The 13,989-nt window shown below is 40.9% G+C and overlaps 1 protein-coding gene across 2 annotated transcripts in view; it reads left to right on the forward strand.

The window, feature by feature from the left end:
* Nucleotides 1–276: 276 nt before the first annotated feature.
* LOC138761775 (ETS translocation variant 5-like) overlaps nt 277–13,989 on the forward strand; it is a 30,991-nt gene continuing 17,278 nt past the window's right edge. The window contains exons 1-7 of one of the 2 annotated variants that reach the window (XM_069934489.1): nt 277–614; nt 1,048–1,207; nt 1,350–1,437; nt 1,531–1,578; nt 1,727–1,780; nt 10,736–10,862; nt 12,988–13,266. In XM_069934489.1, coding sequence (XP_069790590.1) covers nt 1,157–1,207; nt 1,350–1,437; nt 1,531–1,578; nt 1,727–1,780; nt 10,736–10,862; nt 12,988–13,266 — 647 coding nt within the window. In that variant the 5' untranslated portion in view covers nt 277–614; nt 1,048–1,156. The remainder of the gene's footprint in view (nt 615–1,047; nt 1,208–1,349; nt 1,438–1,530; nt 1,579–1,726; nt 1,781–10,735; nt 10,863–12,987; nt 13,267–13,989) is intronic. The other variant, XM_069934488.1, reaches the window with a different exon arrangement.

Genomic DNA, 13,989 nt, shown 5'->3' on the forward strand with positions numbered 1-13,989 from the left:
TAGCCGAGGGTTTTTCCAAGTCGCGTATGTTAAAAGCAGTGCTAAGGACCAGTTTCGATGTAAGAAAGTAAAAATAAAACGATGGTTCATCTCACAGTACAATTACTATTCTTTTATGACATTGCATGGGATCAAGCAGCTCTTTTGTGATTTCCAATCCTTCAATGGCGCAGTTACTCAGCCCTGACCAAATTTTGGTGAATGAATCCCGTCATCAGGCCAGTTATCAATCAATGGCACGCCCAGTGTTCCGATTGGTTGTTGAATGCTATTTTTTTTCCGCTTTTTGGTGCACCCTCTGTGGCTGACCAATAGCGTTCATCGTTTGGCTTGTGCGGTTGAGCGATTGGCGAACATGTCGCTTCGGCAGTGACGAATAGAATGCTTCGCGTGGCGACAGGCACGTGATCCGTCCAATCCGCGGGACGGATGGGGTGCGCGAGCCCGAGCTGCCTCTGGCGGGGGAGGGAGAGAAATCGCGTTCACTTCAACCGAGCGGAAAAAAAAAACCCATTCAACTTTTTTCTGAGCGTCGACTCGGGAGTCTAAATGCGAGGTGTTTATTATTTTTAAGATGGTGTATTTTTAATAAAGTGATCCCAGTGATTTCACAGGTAAGCAGGAATTAGATACGAGTGCGCAATATTATTTCGAATAAAGTTGACTTTTTTTAAATGGAGGGACCAATAAGAAGGAGAATGAGAAAGTATTGCATCTTAAAGATAGATGCTAACGAGATCTGCGCTGGAAATGTTCGCCATTTTTCTTGAATCCGCCTGTGCGATCGGGGGTAAAAAAAACAGAATGCAATCGGTCGCTGATGAGGCCGATTCTTTGCAGACGAGGGGTTTCTCTGCAACCTCGGGGCGAGAGCTTTTCCAGTGGTCTTTAAAACTCAATGGGAGTTGTTTGCTGTGTGGGAGGCGGTGGGCGGCGGGGCTCAGCTGCGCGCGTGTGTGTTATTTTGTGAATGGGGCGCTCGGATCCCGTTACGCTCATACCTGACGCCAACCCCATTCATAATTTCTGCTCTGTCGTCTCTCTGAGGAGGAGCTGCGGATAAAAGGGGAAACAAAACCCCCACCCCCCACCTCCAAAAATCTCATCTGTGCTCATGCGAGTCCATGTTAAAGGATTTTAATAGACCAGTTACAAAATGGACGGATTTTACGATCAGCAAGTTCCTTTTCTGGCGCACAATGTACCGGTGAGTATATCAATTATTCTCGTTACAATTTTGATCAACCCCTTTTCAGGATTCATTCTTAAATATGAACAGAGCCACGTCGGCTTTTGCATGAAATGGAAACGTTTCCGATTTTCCCTGTGATTCTACTTGCTTTTCGCAGAAAACTCGCGGGGAAGAACTCCGCGGGCGACAAATAAACGAGAGAAAGAGGAAATTAGTGGAGACTGACCTTGCCCACGATTCGGAAGGTAAGTAAATGGCTGCTACGGATTAATTCTATCTCTCTCTCTCTCTCGCCGTGTTGCAAACGCCTGTTTTGATCATCTGTTTCGCTTCCCCAGAACTTTTCCAAGATTTAAGTCAATTGCAAGAAACGTGGCTAGCAGAAGGTATGGACAAATCATTCCCTTTTTCGATCAAAGTAATTGCACATTCATATTCAAAGTAAAGAAGAGATACACTGTCAGCGCGAGTCAAAAGGAAACAGCCAAGTGTTTCAAGCGAAGATCATTGATTGCCTTCCTTCTCTTTGCACAGCCCAGGTTCCCGAAGATGATGAACAATTTGTACCAGACTTCCAGTCGGTGAACTGTAAGTATGTTTTTCTTTTACGTGAAGTTGCTGATTTAAGGTCGAAACTTTTTAGTGGGAAAGAAACCTTTTATCTGTGGTCCAGGAAAGACTCCATTTCGGATGTATCCATCTGTGGGGAAGAAGTTGGGAATTTGCTGAGATTTCTCGGGAACTGATCCATTTTAAAGTGCAAGCCTATCTGCTGAGCCTAGTCGACAGTATTTGCATTGACCTGGACATCAAATACTAAGTGACAATTTACGTCGTTTTTCCGATCACGCTTATGTTTGCATCGTTGCTGGGTTTAGGATTCTTTTGGGATGCAAATTACATGGAGAGGTGGCGCTAATCTTGGTTCATCAACGTTGTATCTCCTGAAGCTATTAGTGAAATGATATTGCTGAGGCATTGAAGCTTTCGAAAGAATCATTTCTAGTCCTATTATTTAATTTAAACCTCGATGATGTCAATGCGCAAGGGCTCCTTAGAAGCGCTAATGCTTGGATAATATTGCGAAAATGCATTTTGTAAGTTTTCAGTCATGTGGGCGGGAGGTCAAGGGGAGAGGAGAGCGTTTTTTTTTCCTGGGTGATCAGTTCCACTTGTATGCCTTGAAGGTCAGTGGGCATCTGAGCAAAGAAAGTGCAGGGAGTACATGTGTGGAGTTAAAAGAAGTGAAACTTTTGCTTCTACCTGACTCCTAAATTGACGTTCACATTTCTGTCTTTTTGGCCAAAGTTTTTTTTTAGTTGATGAGATTTCTAAATGTAGGGATTTAACAGTCCAGTCGCTGGGACAGAGCAGCTCGTCAGCCTCCGAGTGTTTTTGTTCCATGATTGTAGTTTACCAAGACCATTAAACCTGGGATCCTAGGGGTAGATTCCACGAGTTACTTCATTGACAAACATTATATAAATAGATGAATGGAAAATAAAGAAGAGATTTGTTGTTTTTTCTTTTAGTCCATTTATTCTTGGCTACTCCAGCCACATGGGAAATTGTAGACGCCAATAAAGGTCATGTGACTGCTTTGCTATTGGATGGGGAGTAGAAATTGGCTCAAAGCCAACAATCCTGGGTTATAACCATTCTGATTTCTGGTTCTTGTGACAGTTCAGCATTTAACTCCTGGTTAGACTTTTGACATGAACCAACCACAAATACCAGTTTACTCCATCCCCGTATTGTTTGTGCCATAAAGGGCTCACTCGGTTCTCTGACACCATTTGGTTTTATGGAATAATAATGACTCTGATGGTCAAAAACAGTGAAACTAAAATTTGGCCATGTGTTTTCAATTTTAGATGGCATTAGTCATTGTAATTGTCTCTGCTAATGGAAAAGTTTCAATTCTTGCATCTTTTATTGTGGTGAAGAGTTACTAGAACAGTGCACTAAGTAGTAAATGAAATGAAAGATTTGTACTTTTGTAGCACCTTTCACAACCCCAATACACTTTACAGCCAGTAAAGTATTTGTGTTTAACCGGAAATTGCTGCCAATTACTGCTTTGTGCAATAATGTCGGATTATTTTTTACTATATTTGTCCCCATTCAGTCAGTACTGATTACAATTTCAAAAGCACTCCCAAGAAAATTTGTCCTCCATCTGTACCATGATATTTCTTTACCACCTTATTTTGAACTAGTTAGCAACAATTTTAAGCATAATATTTACAGATGGATTTATTTTAACTCCAAATATTAAATGCAAATTGTTAAGTCCACAATACAGCTTTTTAAGAAAGAACCTTTGATCGAGGGGTAACCCAAAGGAATGTACTTCACTTATGAGCCTTGTTGCTACCATTTGCAGATCTTTGAAGCTGATTTGTGTGTGTGTGTGTGCTCTACACCGGGACCTTGGTTCCAATACTTTGGAAATTACTAATTCATGCCTCACCACGAACATCCATTTGCAAAGTCAACTTTTGGGGCATGTATAGAGGTGGTCTGCTAATAATGGGTAGATAGGATGGCTGTTTCCAGAATGACAGGGTAGGAGGGTGGAAGTTGAGGGAGGAGGAGGAGCCAATACTCTTAGGATATATTTTTCAGAATGATTTTACTCTCATTCAAAATGTATTTAGTCGTTGAAAGTCAGGATGGAGTGGGAAAATGAAGAGTTGGTCCTTGAAATTAGTTCATTCTACAATGCTCCTTTCCTGAAGACAGATTCAAAATGGATGTCTTGTGTGAAAGCTAGAAATCGTGTACAGTGTAACAGTTGTCCTGCCTACTTATAGTGACTGTCATGGCCTTGGCAAATGCCATATCATTTTCTCCCACCCCACTGCTAAAGTTGTTTACTCACTTCTACTTCCCAGTAAGGACTGGCTTAAATAACAAAGTAATAGTGCTGCTTCAGGCAATGTCACTCAGTATACAGTATTGTCTAAAGTGATAGTATTTAAATAAAATATTCTTCTGCCATTGAAACACATTTATCCCAAGTAACAGATGAAAAGGCACTGATCTTTTGAGTCTCAGTATTGTATCTTTTCTGAACAAGTTTTTCTCTCCTTCCTCCCTCTTGTTGAAAGTCAGATGAGTGTCACCTTAAACCAGAGCTGGTGTTGTGGGCAACCTGATTCTTGTACTATACATTACTTGACACTTTTAGTTATGTTCACTGAGACATGGAAAGCTGAACTTAGTTGCTGATCGTGATTGAAGGGGAATTTGATTAAAATCTGCATTGAAAACCAGTGTTGTCTGAACGGACTGGGTGATCAGTCATCTGGAATTTGCCAATACTAAGAGAAAGTCATAAAAAAAAAAATTATTTAATTGTCAGGAAAAGTTTTTATATATTGGATAGATGGAAGAGATTTTCCAGAAAGTACTGTAAGAACACATAGGCTGAATTCTGCTTTGCATTATCATTTGACGCTAAATTATCTTTCATTTAAATAGATTTCTCTGCAGTTATTAGCTTTGTATTGTGATTTAAGTCGGCTTTTCAAAATTGTTCTTTGTTGTAATGGTGATGAGGGAAGTCAGACAGCTCTTTGCCTTTAAAGTCCCCTGATTTCCCTCAGGAACAATGAGATACATTTGGAACATATGTGGCTTCACTGATTCTTTGGCACACTGCGCCAAATTTAAATTCACTGTTATTGGATCTTCTTTATTCAGTGTGGGATTTTACAGTGAGGCAATGCCAACTCCATTATAATTGCAGGAGATGACACTTTGCTTCAGTAGTTGATGGCCATTATGTTTTTGTATTGTAACCAAGTTACCTGTCATTCTGCATCCCCTCTGTAACTCCAATGCAATAGACTGGTGCTGATAAATGAACTCCACTAACAAATACAGAGAAGAGCCAGGTGAACATCAGGTGTGCTTCTTTGTTCTTGCTTTTGACTGTGCAGTGATCTGCACATAATCAGTGGCAAGGACGTGAATCTGGTTAGGGCAGCTATTGCCGAAATGAATGGACTATTTTGTCCAATTCATCACAATTCCTGCTACATCTTGAGGTCCTAATATGCTCCAAGAAGTAGGTTATAATAAAGGTTAACAATTCACACAACACTCACCGAGCTGAAATTTTGTTGTTGCCTCCCCTCTAATGGAGGCAAAGAGTAAAGGTTATCAATTTTGAACCTTGCCTGAATTTAAAAGGCTGGAGAAAAATTCCAGCCCATCTGCAGCCTTCAGACAAATATTCTGTGCTTGTTCTGGCCTGTGATGGCCATCTCTGTCTGGTTCAGTGAGTCTTCATTGATTTTGATTTAATTCGGTAACAGGTCATTTCGGCCCACGAATCCATGCCGCCCAATTTACACCCCATTAACATACGTCCCCGGTACATTTTTGAAGGGTGGGAGGAATCCAGAGCCCCCAGAGAAAACCCACGCAGACATGGGGAGAATGTACAAACTCCTTACAGACCCTGGTCTGATCCTAATTGCTGGTACTGTAAAGGCATACCATTAACTGCTACACCAATCGTGATTGGGAAAGTTATAAAATTTTCCTTTCAACTTTCTGAAGATATGTTCTAATTGACTGTTCTTTACCTCAAAACCATTGTATAAGATTTTAGGTAATAGTAATAAGATCTGTATACATCTTGTAATTAACCTCTTGATGCCAAGCCTACTTGCAACAAAACCAGCTTTTTGTATTGCTTGTTCAACTAGTGGCATTAAGCTTTTGTATAATGTAGGAGCATTTTTCTCCTTGGCATTTGCCATTTACAGAATTTCTTTACATTTATTTACAATTTTCTCCCAACTAGCCTTCCCCCCCCACCTCCTATTCTATGAATCAGTAGACTATCAAAATATATGTTTTATTATTTCTGAGTAGATCATGGTACACATATGGAGAAAATAAAATGACACAAGGTCAAGTCTTTACAAATTTCGCTGTTAAAGTAATACACAAAATGAGAATTTGGTGAATGAATTGTCAATTTTTTATTGACTACAAATACTTGGGTTTTAGGAATTGGTGTGAACTAGTATCATGTTGTGAACATCAAAATTTTATAATTGCCTTTGAGTGTATCATGTCCAAAGGGGGAAATTTTGGTAGGCGAGTCCCCTTTTAAGCAAGAAGCAGGAGGAGCTTACTTTTCCTCGTTGGTGCCGAGTAAATGCCACCGCTGAAGGTGCAGTGTTGATTTGATACAGTAAGTTCCTTTGAAATCATGTCAAAGAAAACTAAGTTGATTTAAATGCAAAGTGGATTTTTAAAATATCATTGAGCTCTTGTATTTAAAACTCAATTTTGTCATTGACTGTAAACATCTTTTTTTGGTGATTTATTAAGAATAGGTTTTGTTTACTGTTGGCCACTTCCAATCATCAACTATATGACCACTCTTACTCTACTAAACCCCCTCCATCTTTACACTCACAATGAAGTTCCCTCCAGGTCCCCACCTTTGGGGAAACCTGAGTTCGTCAGATCTCATTCAATCATTGTAGAACATTACAACATAGTCATGTCCTTTGGCGCATAATTGTAGAGAAACAAATGCCGTAGATGCAGGAAATCTTGAGTAGATAAAGAATTGCTGGAGGAATTAAGTAGGTGGTTTGTCAATAGGTCTGAACCTGCTATCAATACTAAGATAAAATGGGTGAAATTATCTATAATAAAGGGGGAAAGGAGCTGGGTCCAGAGGCGATTATACAGGTAGAGAGGCAGAGAGGGAGAAACCACTAGGAAAGGGGATGGAGAAAGAAAAGATAGAGAGAAAAAAGGTAAAGGAGAGATGGAAACTAGAATCAGATAAGGGTAAGGGTTACCTAAAGTTGCAATGTTCATTAGGTTTAAGGCTGGTTCAGGAGGAATGTGATGTGTTGGGCTCTTACTCTGGCCCTTCACACCATTCTTATTGACTGTGCCTTCAGTTTTTAGCTTCTTGATTACATATATCCTCTCTCAATCATCTCCACTTTTTAATTATCTTCCCCTTTAAGACTTTTTAAGCCGCCAGATGACTCCTCCTTTCACACAGAGGTAGCTGATTTGCCTTGTAATGCTCCTAAGTAAAAGATGCTATTGTTATTTTTTTAACCAAAAAAAAACTTTTTTAATGGCAGATAATGTTCTACAAATTAATTGAAGATTGTATCTTGGGAATACTTAATTTTATGAATTCTTGTCAGTCAACTAAATAAGTGCCAAGATTTAGCTTCATCTCTGCCAGTGTTCCTTGAGACCCCATCTTGAAGCATATACAGTATGAATCCTGGTGTTAGTGAAGCATGTTCCAGTAAGTTCTAATTTTCTGCTGTGTGATGCTTTGCTGGCTGTAAGAGCAATGTAGAGTACAAACAGTAAGTGATCATGTGACTTTGGTGGTGGTAATGACCATGTCACTGAAATTTGCTGTTGCCTAACAACAGATTATTCCACAAATGTCAAACCACTCAATGCGACTGCAGGGTAAGGGTCCAGGGTTGACATGGACTTTCCACAATGACTAAAGGTAAGCAAAACAACAGGCTTAGAAATATTGCATTAGCAGTTTCCAACTCTAGAGCTGAGCACATTAAAGCATCCATTGACTTGACTACTTCGCCTGATTATCTGTACTAGCCTACCACCAGAAAATAAATGTCCTCAAATTTTTTTTTAAAAAAGCTTACATATGGAGATTTGTAAGGAATAGTTGGTTTGATTTTCATCATAAGTTGCAAGATTGCCCACTTTGATAAAAGGGCATGTTCCAGTTTTCCACAACTTGCAAGCTTAAAATGTAAATTCTTTTTAATATTCACCATTGTTTATAACTACAAGGAGAATCATCATTTCCCCTCTGGTCATTGGAAGCATTTTCTTTTTATTTGCACAGTTGAATTCCTGCAGTCAGCTATGTTTGTGAAGTTTGTTGGCTTATTCATCTGTGAGCAGGTCCTCTCTAATGAACTGTTGCATCATCTGCTCAGGAAAAGGTGGATGGAAGCAATTGACCCAAAGCTGCCACCTTTCATGCAGTTGGGAGTGCTCAGGTCACCTTTGGCTGTCTTTAGAGTTTGAGCCTGATAGTATCTCCATCGTTCTGCACCGGAATTTACCCAGTGTTAATGTGCCCTGGAGCTTACGAGTTGACTTCCTTAAAGTTTTGGCTATGGTATTTGTTTCATTGTTCCTTGTGTCACAAAAGTTAAGAACATTGGTCTTTCGTGGTTTGACACCTTCAGTCACCCACCTGCCATTGATATCTTCTAATTGTTGGAGAATTGTCTTTACTCCTGTTCAAGAGATAATGGTGAGCTGATGCCAGTTTACAGTTCTTTACAGTCCTACAGTAAGTACATTTAGTCACATTTTAAAAGCCTATAGAATAGAGCTGAAAATACAGACCTCTTGGATGCCATTATTGCTTAGATGATGCACTCTTGTCTCAGTAATTATTCAAGTTCCATTTGAGAGACTAAAGCACAGGAACCTTGCAGCACATCACTCCAGTATTGTGGTGTCAGAAATGGATCATTCTGCTCTCCTGTGCAAAGATTTCATGATCCTTTCTAACCGCGGGGTGGCAAGGTTAGCACAACACTACTACAGCGCCAGTGACCCAGGTCCAAATCCGGTGCTGTCTGTAAGGAGTTTGTACATTCTCCCCATATCTGCGTGGGTTTTTTCCGGGTGCTCCTTTCCTCCCACCCTTTAAAATGTACTAGGGGTTGTAAGTTCATTGGGGAATTTGGCTTGTGGGGTGAAAGAGCCTGTTACCATAGTGAATGTCTAAATTTAATTTAAATTGAATTACATTTAGAGTACTGGGGAATATTTGTCATTCAAATCACATCTGAGTGAGCTTGTTAGGTGATAACTGGCAGCTAAGTTTTCTACATTAGCACACTGACTATACTTGAAAAATACTTTTTTTGCAATAAAATGCATTGGGATGCCCTGAAGCTTTGGATGATAAGATATAAATGGAAGTCTGTCTTTCTCCATTTTGCATCTGTTTTGAAATATCACGTGCATAAAATATGTAACCCTTGTTAGCCCATTCTGGTGATTTGCAGCTGCCACCATTTTGCAGCTGTGCACCATTTTCAAACTGGAGCATTGAACCTTAGACTAAAGCCATGGAGATAACAATTGATGTATGTTCAGTGGTGATTTTGTAAGATGATATGATTGCTGACAGTAAGGAGAGATAAACTCTAGGTTCTTTTGTGGTGGGGGGGGGGGTGGTGGAAACAAACAAAATATGTGAAGAGATAGCTGTTTGTAATTTTTAATTGTTACTTTAAAAAGTTGTATGGGGTCATCACTGATTAAAATGTGTCCATGAGCTAAGTAGTGAAAGTGCTGCGTAACATGGGTTGTAAAACTGTGCAGTCCTTGTCACATGCTTGTGATAGGGATTGAAAATCGGTTTGCATGGATGGTTCAGGGATGGCATGTACTGGACAATTTCAACTGTGTTATCTGTCACTGAACTTTGGCTTTAACCAGGATGTTTTTTAAAAAAAAGAAAAAAAAAATATTGCCAATTCTGTAAGTGTGAAGTGGTAACAGGAATGTTGGAAGTACTCAGATCAAGCAGAAACTGGAAAGAGAGAAACCAAGTTAATGCTTCTATTGGTTGGCTGAGGATTTGTCACATTTATCTGTTTTCACTTAGCAAAGTAAAGACTGGGATAAAGCGCACAAATACTCTTAACAGTTACATTTTAATCTTTGACCTTACTAAATGTGCATGGATATTTAATAATATATTCTAAGAATCAAACTGTATAGCCCAGTAGTAGTAATCCTAGAGTTGGATGGTTTTGTTGTCAAGAAGATCTACATTTTTTTCAAGGATTGGAATCTCTCCTTCTCCAGTGAAATTCAATCTTGAAAAGGTCATTAACTTTCTCACAAGATGCAAGGGTCAATGTCTGGCCTCCATCTGTAAACCATTCACTGTCTCCGTAAGAATGTTTCCTCACAGTCAACCTCGAGCTTTGGAAAGCACCCGTTAGATCTGCCTAGTTCAATAATTCTGTTGCACCATGGTGAGAGAATTCCTATCTGCTGCACACAGACACTTTATCTCTTGAAGATATGTTAATTAGTTGGTATCAATGTGAAATCTAATATTCACCAAGGTTATGTATTTTTATTGATTTTTTTAAGGATACGTACATAATTCATAATCTACTGTTAACTTTGTAAATTTGCATCTGATCCATCCTTCTTCGGTTTATTTATCTGTAACATATGAGATCGTTTGCTAGCAGTTATTAATCCATTATCATTTTTTCTTCCCTCAGTTTTTTTCTCCCCAAACAATAAGCTACAATAAAGCTGACACTTGTTTAAAAAGAAACGGATCTGTTTTTGGCCTGCCACCTCCCCCACCCATGTACTTCTATGTGGACAATTAAGGTTGACTCTCAAAATCCAGTCAAATGCTTGTTAGTACTTACTTGTCATTGTCTATCTTAGTTTTGCATCTGTCATTCTCTATGGCTAGAGTTACAATGTGAACTTATTTTATTTCAGTGGTATTTCATGGACCTTCCCCGGCAAAGATCAAGCGTGAAACTCAAAGTCCTAATATAGATGTGTCCTGTCGCCACAAGCAGAGTCTCAGTTCCAGTTATGGAGAGAACTGCCTCTACAGTTACAGGTACGCAATGACTTATTCTTAGTTTAGGACAGCCCTCTTTCTGCCTGAATTATGACAACTAATTGGCTGTGAAGTTTTCCACACAGATGGGTAACGCTTTACATTCCAAATGGGTCCTTCTGAGAGCATCAAAGATGCATTATGTAAATGCAAGCTCTTTTTATGACGAAACAGTCCTTTCACTCCTCTTGCCTGTTTCTTGGCCTCGCGTCCCATTGTTTGGCTTTACTCCTGAATTGCTCTTGGTTACGCTATACCTCCAAATAAGCCAATTCTCCCAGCATCTATATTCCAGTTCTTTCAGTGTAGATAAAGCAATATTTAATTCTCATGATGGTCATCTCTCGAATTACTGAGGTTCTCTGTCCGGATTTTAGATCATTTATAAGCAATTACAGGATCGTCATCATCATTTGTCTGTCCATTTGATTCAGGAGTATATTATATGCAATAATATTACTCTTTGACAGTTTTTACATTGGTCTGATAGTCATACACTCTAGGACATAGTGCATACAATAGCATCAAGATTTAACACTAAATGGGATGTACTGACTGACCTGGGAATACAATTTAATTTCATATAGTATGATGGTTATAGATATAGTTGAATGTAAACTTAATTGATTTAGTATGGTTAAAATAATTTTTAAAAGATGCTGATTGCTAGGTATATATTTGATTATCAAGCCCAGCCTAATTCGCTGATGTCATTTTGGCTGATCTTTTGGAGTATATTATTTGGGATGATGAGTATTGTTAGCATTCACACCTCAAGGTGCATAATGTATGAGGACAGGTGACTTCATATGATCCAGTTGGCCTTTCATTTAATTCTAGAAGAGTGTTGGTTTGCTGATTTTCAGGTACAGGGTGTGATTCCTTGTAAATTTCCCTTTCTCCTTTGGAGTCCTACCACAGGCACTCTTTTGTCATGGGGAAACTCCAAAAGCATTAGCAAAAAGAAGATAAACAACTTTGAGGCTCTTGAAGCAGCCTGTATACCTCCTTCCCCATTCATGGAGCAGCTGACCTGTGATTGATGAAAGTGAAGATGGTGCTGGGCAACTCCAAGCACCTCTTAATGAGTCCAAGTGAAAAGGGTGACAAGGAAAGCACCACCACCCAACCTACTAAGCTGCCCCACCATTCTGTAGCCTATTGGAAGATTTACCTAAATCTGGCATAACCTCAATGTGGTGCCTCTCAACATCTAACAACCATATTTTAATTATAATTTTCAATTTTTCTTTTGCATTGAAGGAGGTCATTTGACCTATTGAGTACTTGCTGACTTTGAGCTTATCAATCTTATTTCCCTGTAACCTACTTTCTCATATTATCATCAGCTCCACTTCATTCTCATACCTTGAAGGAGGGGGCTGATCACACAGAATTACAAAGGCCAATTAACCTACCAACCAGCATGTCTTGGGGATCTGGGAGGAAACTGGAACACCCAGAGGAAACACATAGTCACAGGGAGAGTGTGCAAACTCCACACAGATAGCACCAGAGGTCAGGATTTAGCTGCATCACCCTGGTACTCCCTTTCATGCGCTTTAATGTGGAGCATCTGGGGAAAAACCACAGGGAGAACATGCAACTCCACAGAGAAGGAACCGGAGGTTAGGATTGAACCCAGATCATCGGAGCTGTTAGACAGCAGATCTACCTGCTGCTTGACCATGCATGCCCAATTGCTGCCTCAGCCTAAAACTCAAAAATTAAGTGTTCACTTTTGTGAAGATTATGACTTGTTATCTTTTGGAAAACCAATGAGAAATTCTGTGTTCAGAATTGAAGCTGGTAGATGAACAGTGAGATCCTCAAAGAGCACATTGTGGGGGCGTTGTTAAAGCTGGTAGACTGACAGTGGAAGCATATGGAGCACATCGTTGGGAGTTGGAACTGGTGGTAGGCTGACAATGGGAACTTAACAGAGCACATTATTAGGGCTTGGAGCAGGTTGTGGGCAGTCAATGGGATCCTCACAGAGCACATCCTTTTTGCAATTAACAGCTTGCACCTCGACGATTCACCTTTATTAACAACAGTGTGTGCCACGGAGTTGCTAAGTGAGTTGCCAGATAAGTAACTTTTTGTTCTGTGCCTCTACTTGCAGTGCCTACGAGAGGAAGCCCCCTGCTGGGTTCAAGCCATTAACTCCACCAACCACCCCTGTGTCTCCAGTTCATCAGAGCTCTCCTCTCCCTCACCATCCCACTGCTGCGGTGCCCCCGTCAGCCCACACCCCTTCTTCAGCCCCAGTGCAAGCTGTGCCCCCTGCACCAGTTCCACCACCACAGCGGCAGCAGCAGACTTTTGCAGTACCTCGACCACCCCATCCACCACTTCAGTTGTCCCAGACCTTGTCTGAATCCCAGTATGCACAAGAGCACAGGTAAGTTCTAAATCACTCTGCTGCCCTGTAATGTGTGTATAATGGATCTGTGAATGAAGAAAAACAAATGTTGGATGCTTAATCTTTCTTTGGCTTGGCTTCGCGGACGAAGATTTATGGAGGGGGTAAAAAGTCCACGTCAGCTGCAGGCTCGTTTGTGGCTGACCAGTCCGATGCGGGACAGGCAGACACGATTGCAGCGGTTGCAAGGGAAAATTGGTTGGTTGGGGTTGGGTGTTGGGTTTTTCCTCCTTTGCCTTTTGTCAGTGAGGTGGGCTCTGTGGTCTTCTTCAAAGGAGGCTGCTGCCCGCCAAACTGTGAGGCGCCAAGATGCACGGTTTGAGGCGTTATCAGCCCACTGGCGGTGGTCAATGTGGCAGGCACCAAGAGATTTCTTTAGGCAGTCCTTGTACCTTTTCTTTGGTGCACCTCTGTCACGGTGGCCAGTGGAGAGCTCGCCATATAATACGATCTTGGGAAGGCGATGGTCCTCCATTCTGGAGACGTGACCCATCCAGCGCAGCTGGATCTTCAGCAGCGTGGACTCGATGCTGTCGACCTCTGCCATCTCGAGTACCTCGACGTTAGGGGCGTGAGCGCTCCAATGGATGTTGAGGATGGAGCGGAGACAACGCTGGTGGAAGCGTTCTAGGAGCCGTAGGTGGTGCCGGTAGAGGACCCATGATTCGGAGCCGAACAGGAGTGTGGGTATGACAACGGCTC

The sequence above is a fragment of the Narcine bancroftii genome, chromosome 4 (genome assembly GCF_036971445.1).
Source record: "Narcine bancroftii isolate sNarBan1 chromosome 4, sNarBan1.hap1, whole genome shotgun sequence".
Lineage (NCBI taxonomy): Eukaryota > Metazoa > Chordata > Chondrichthyes > Torpediniformes > Narcinidae > Narcine > Narcine bancroftii.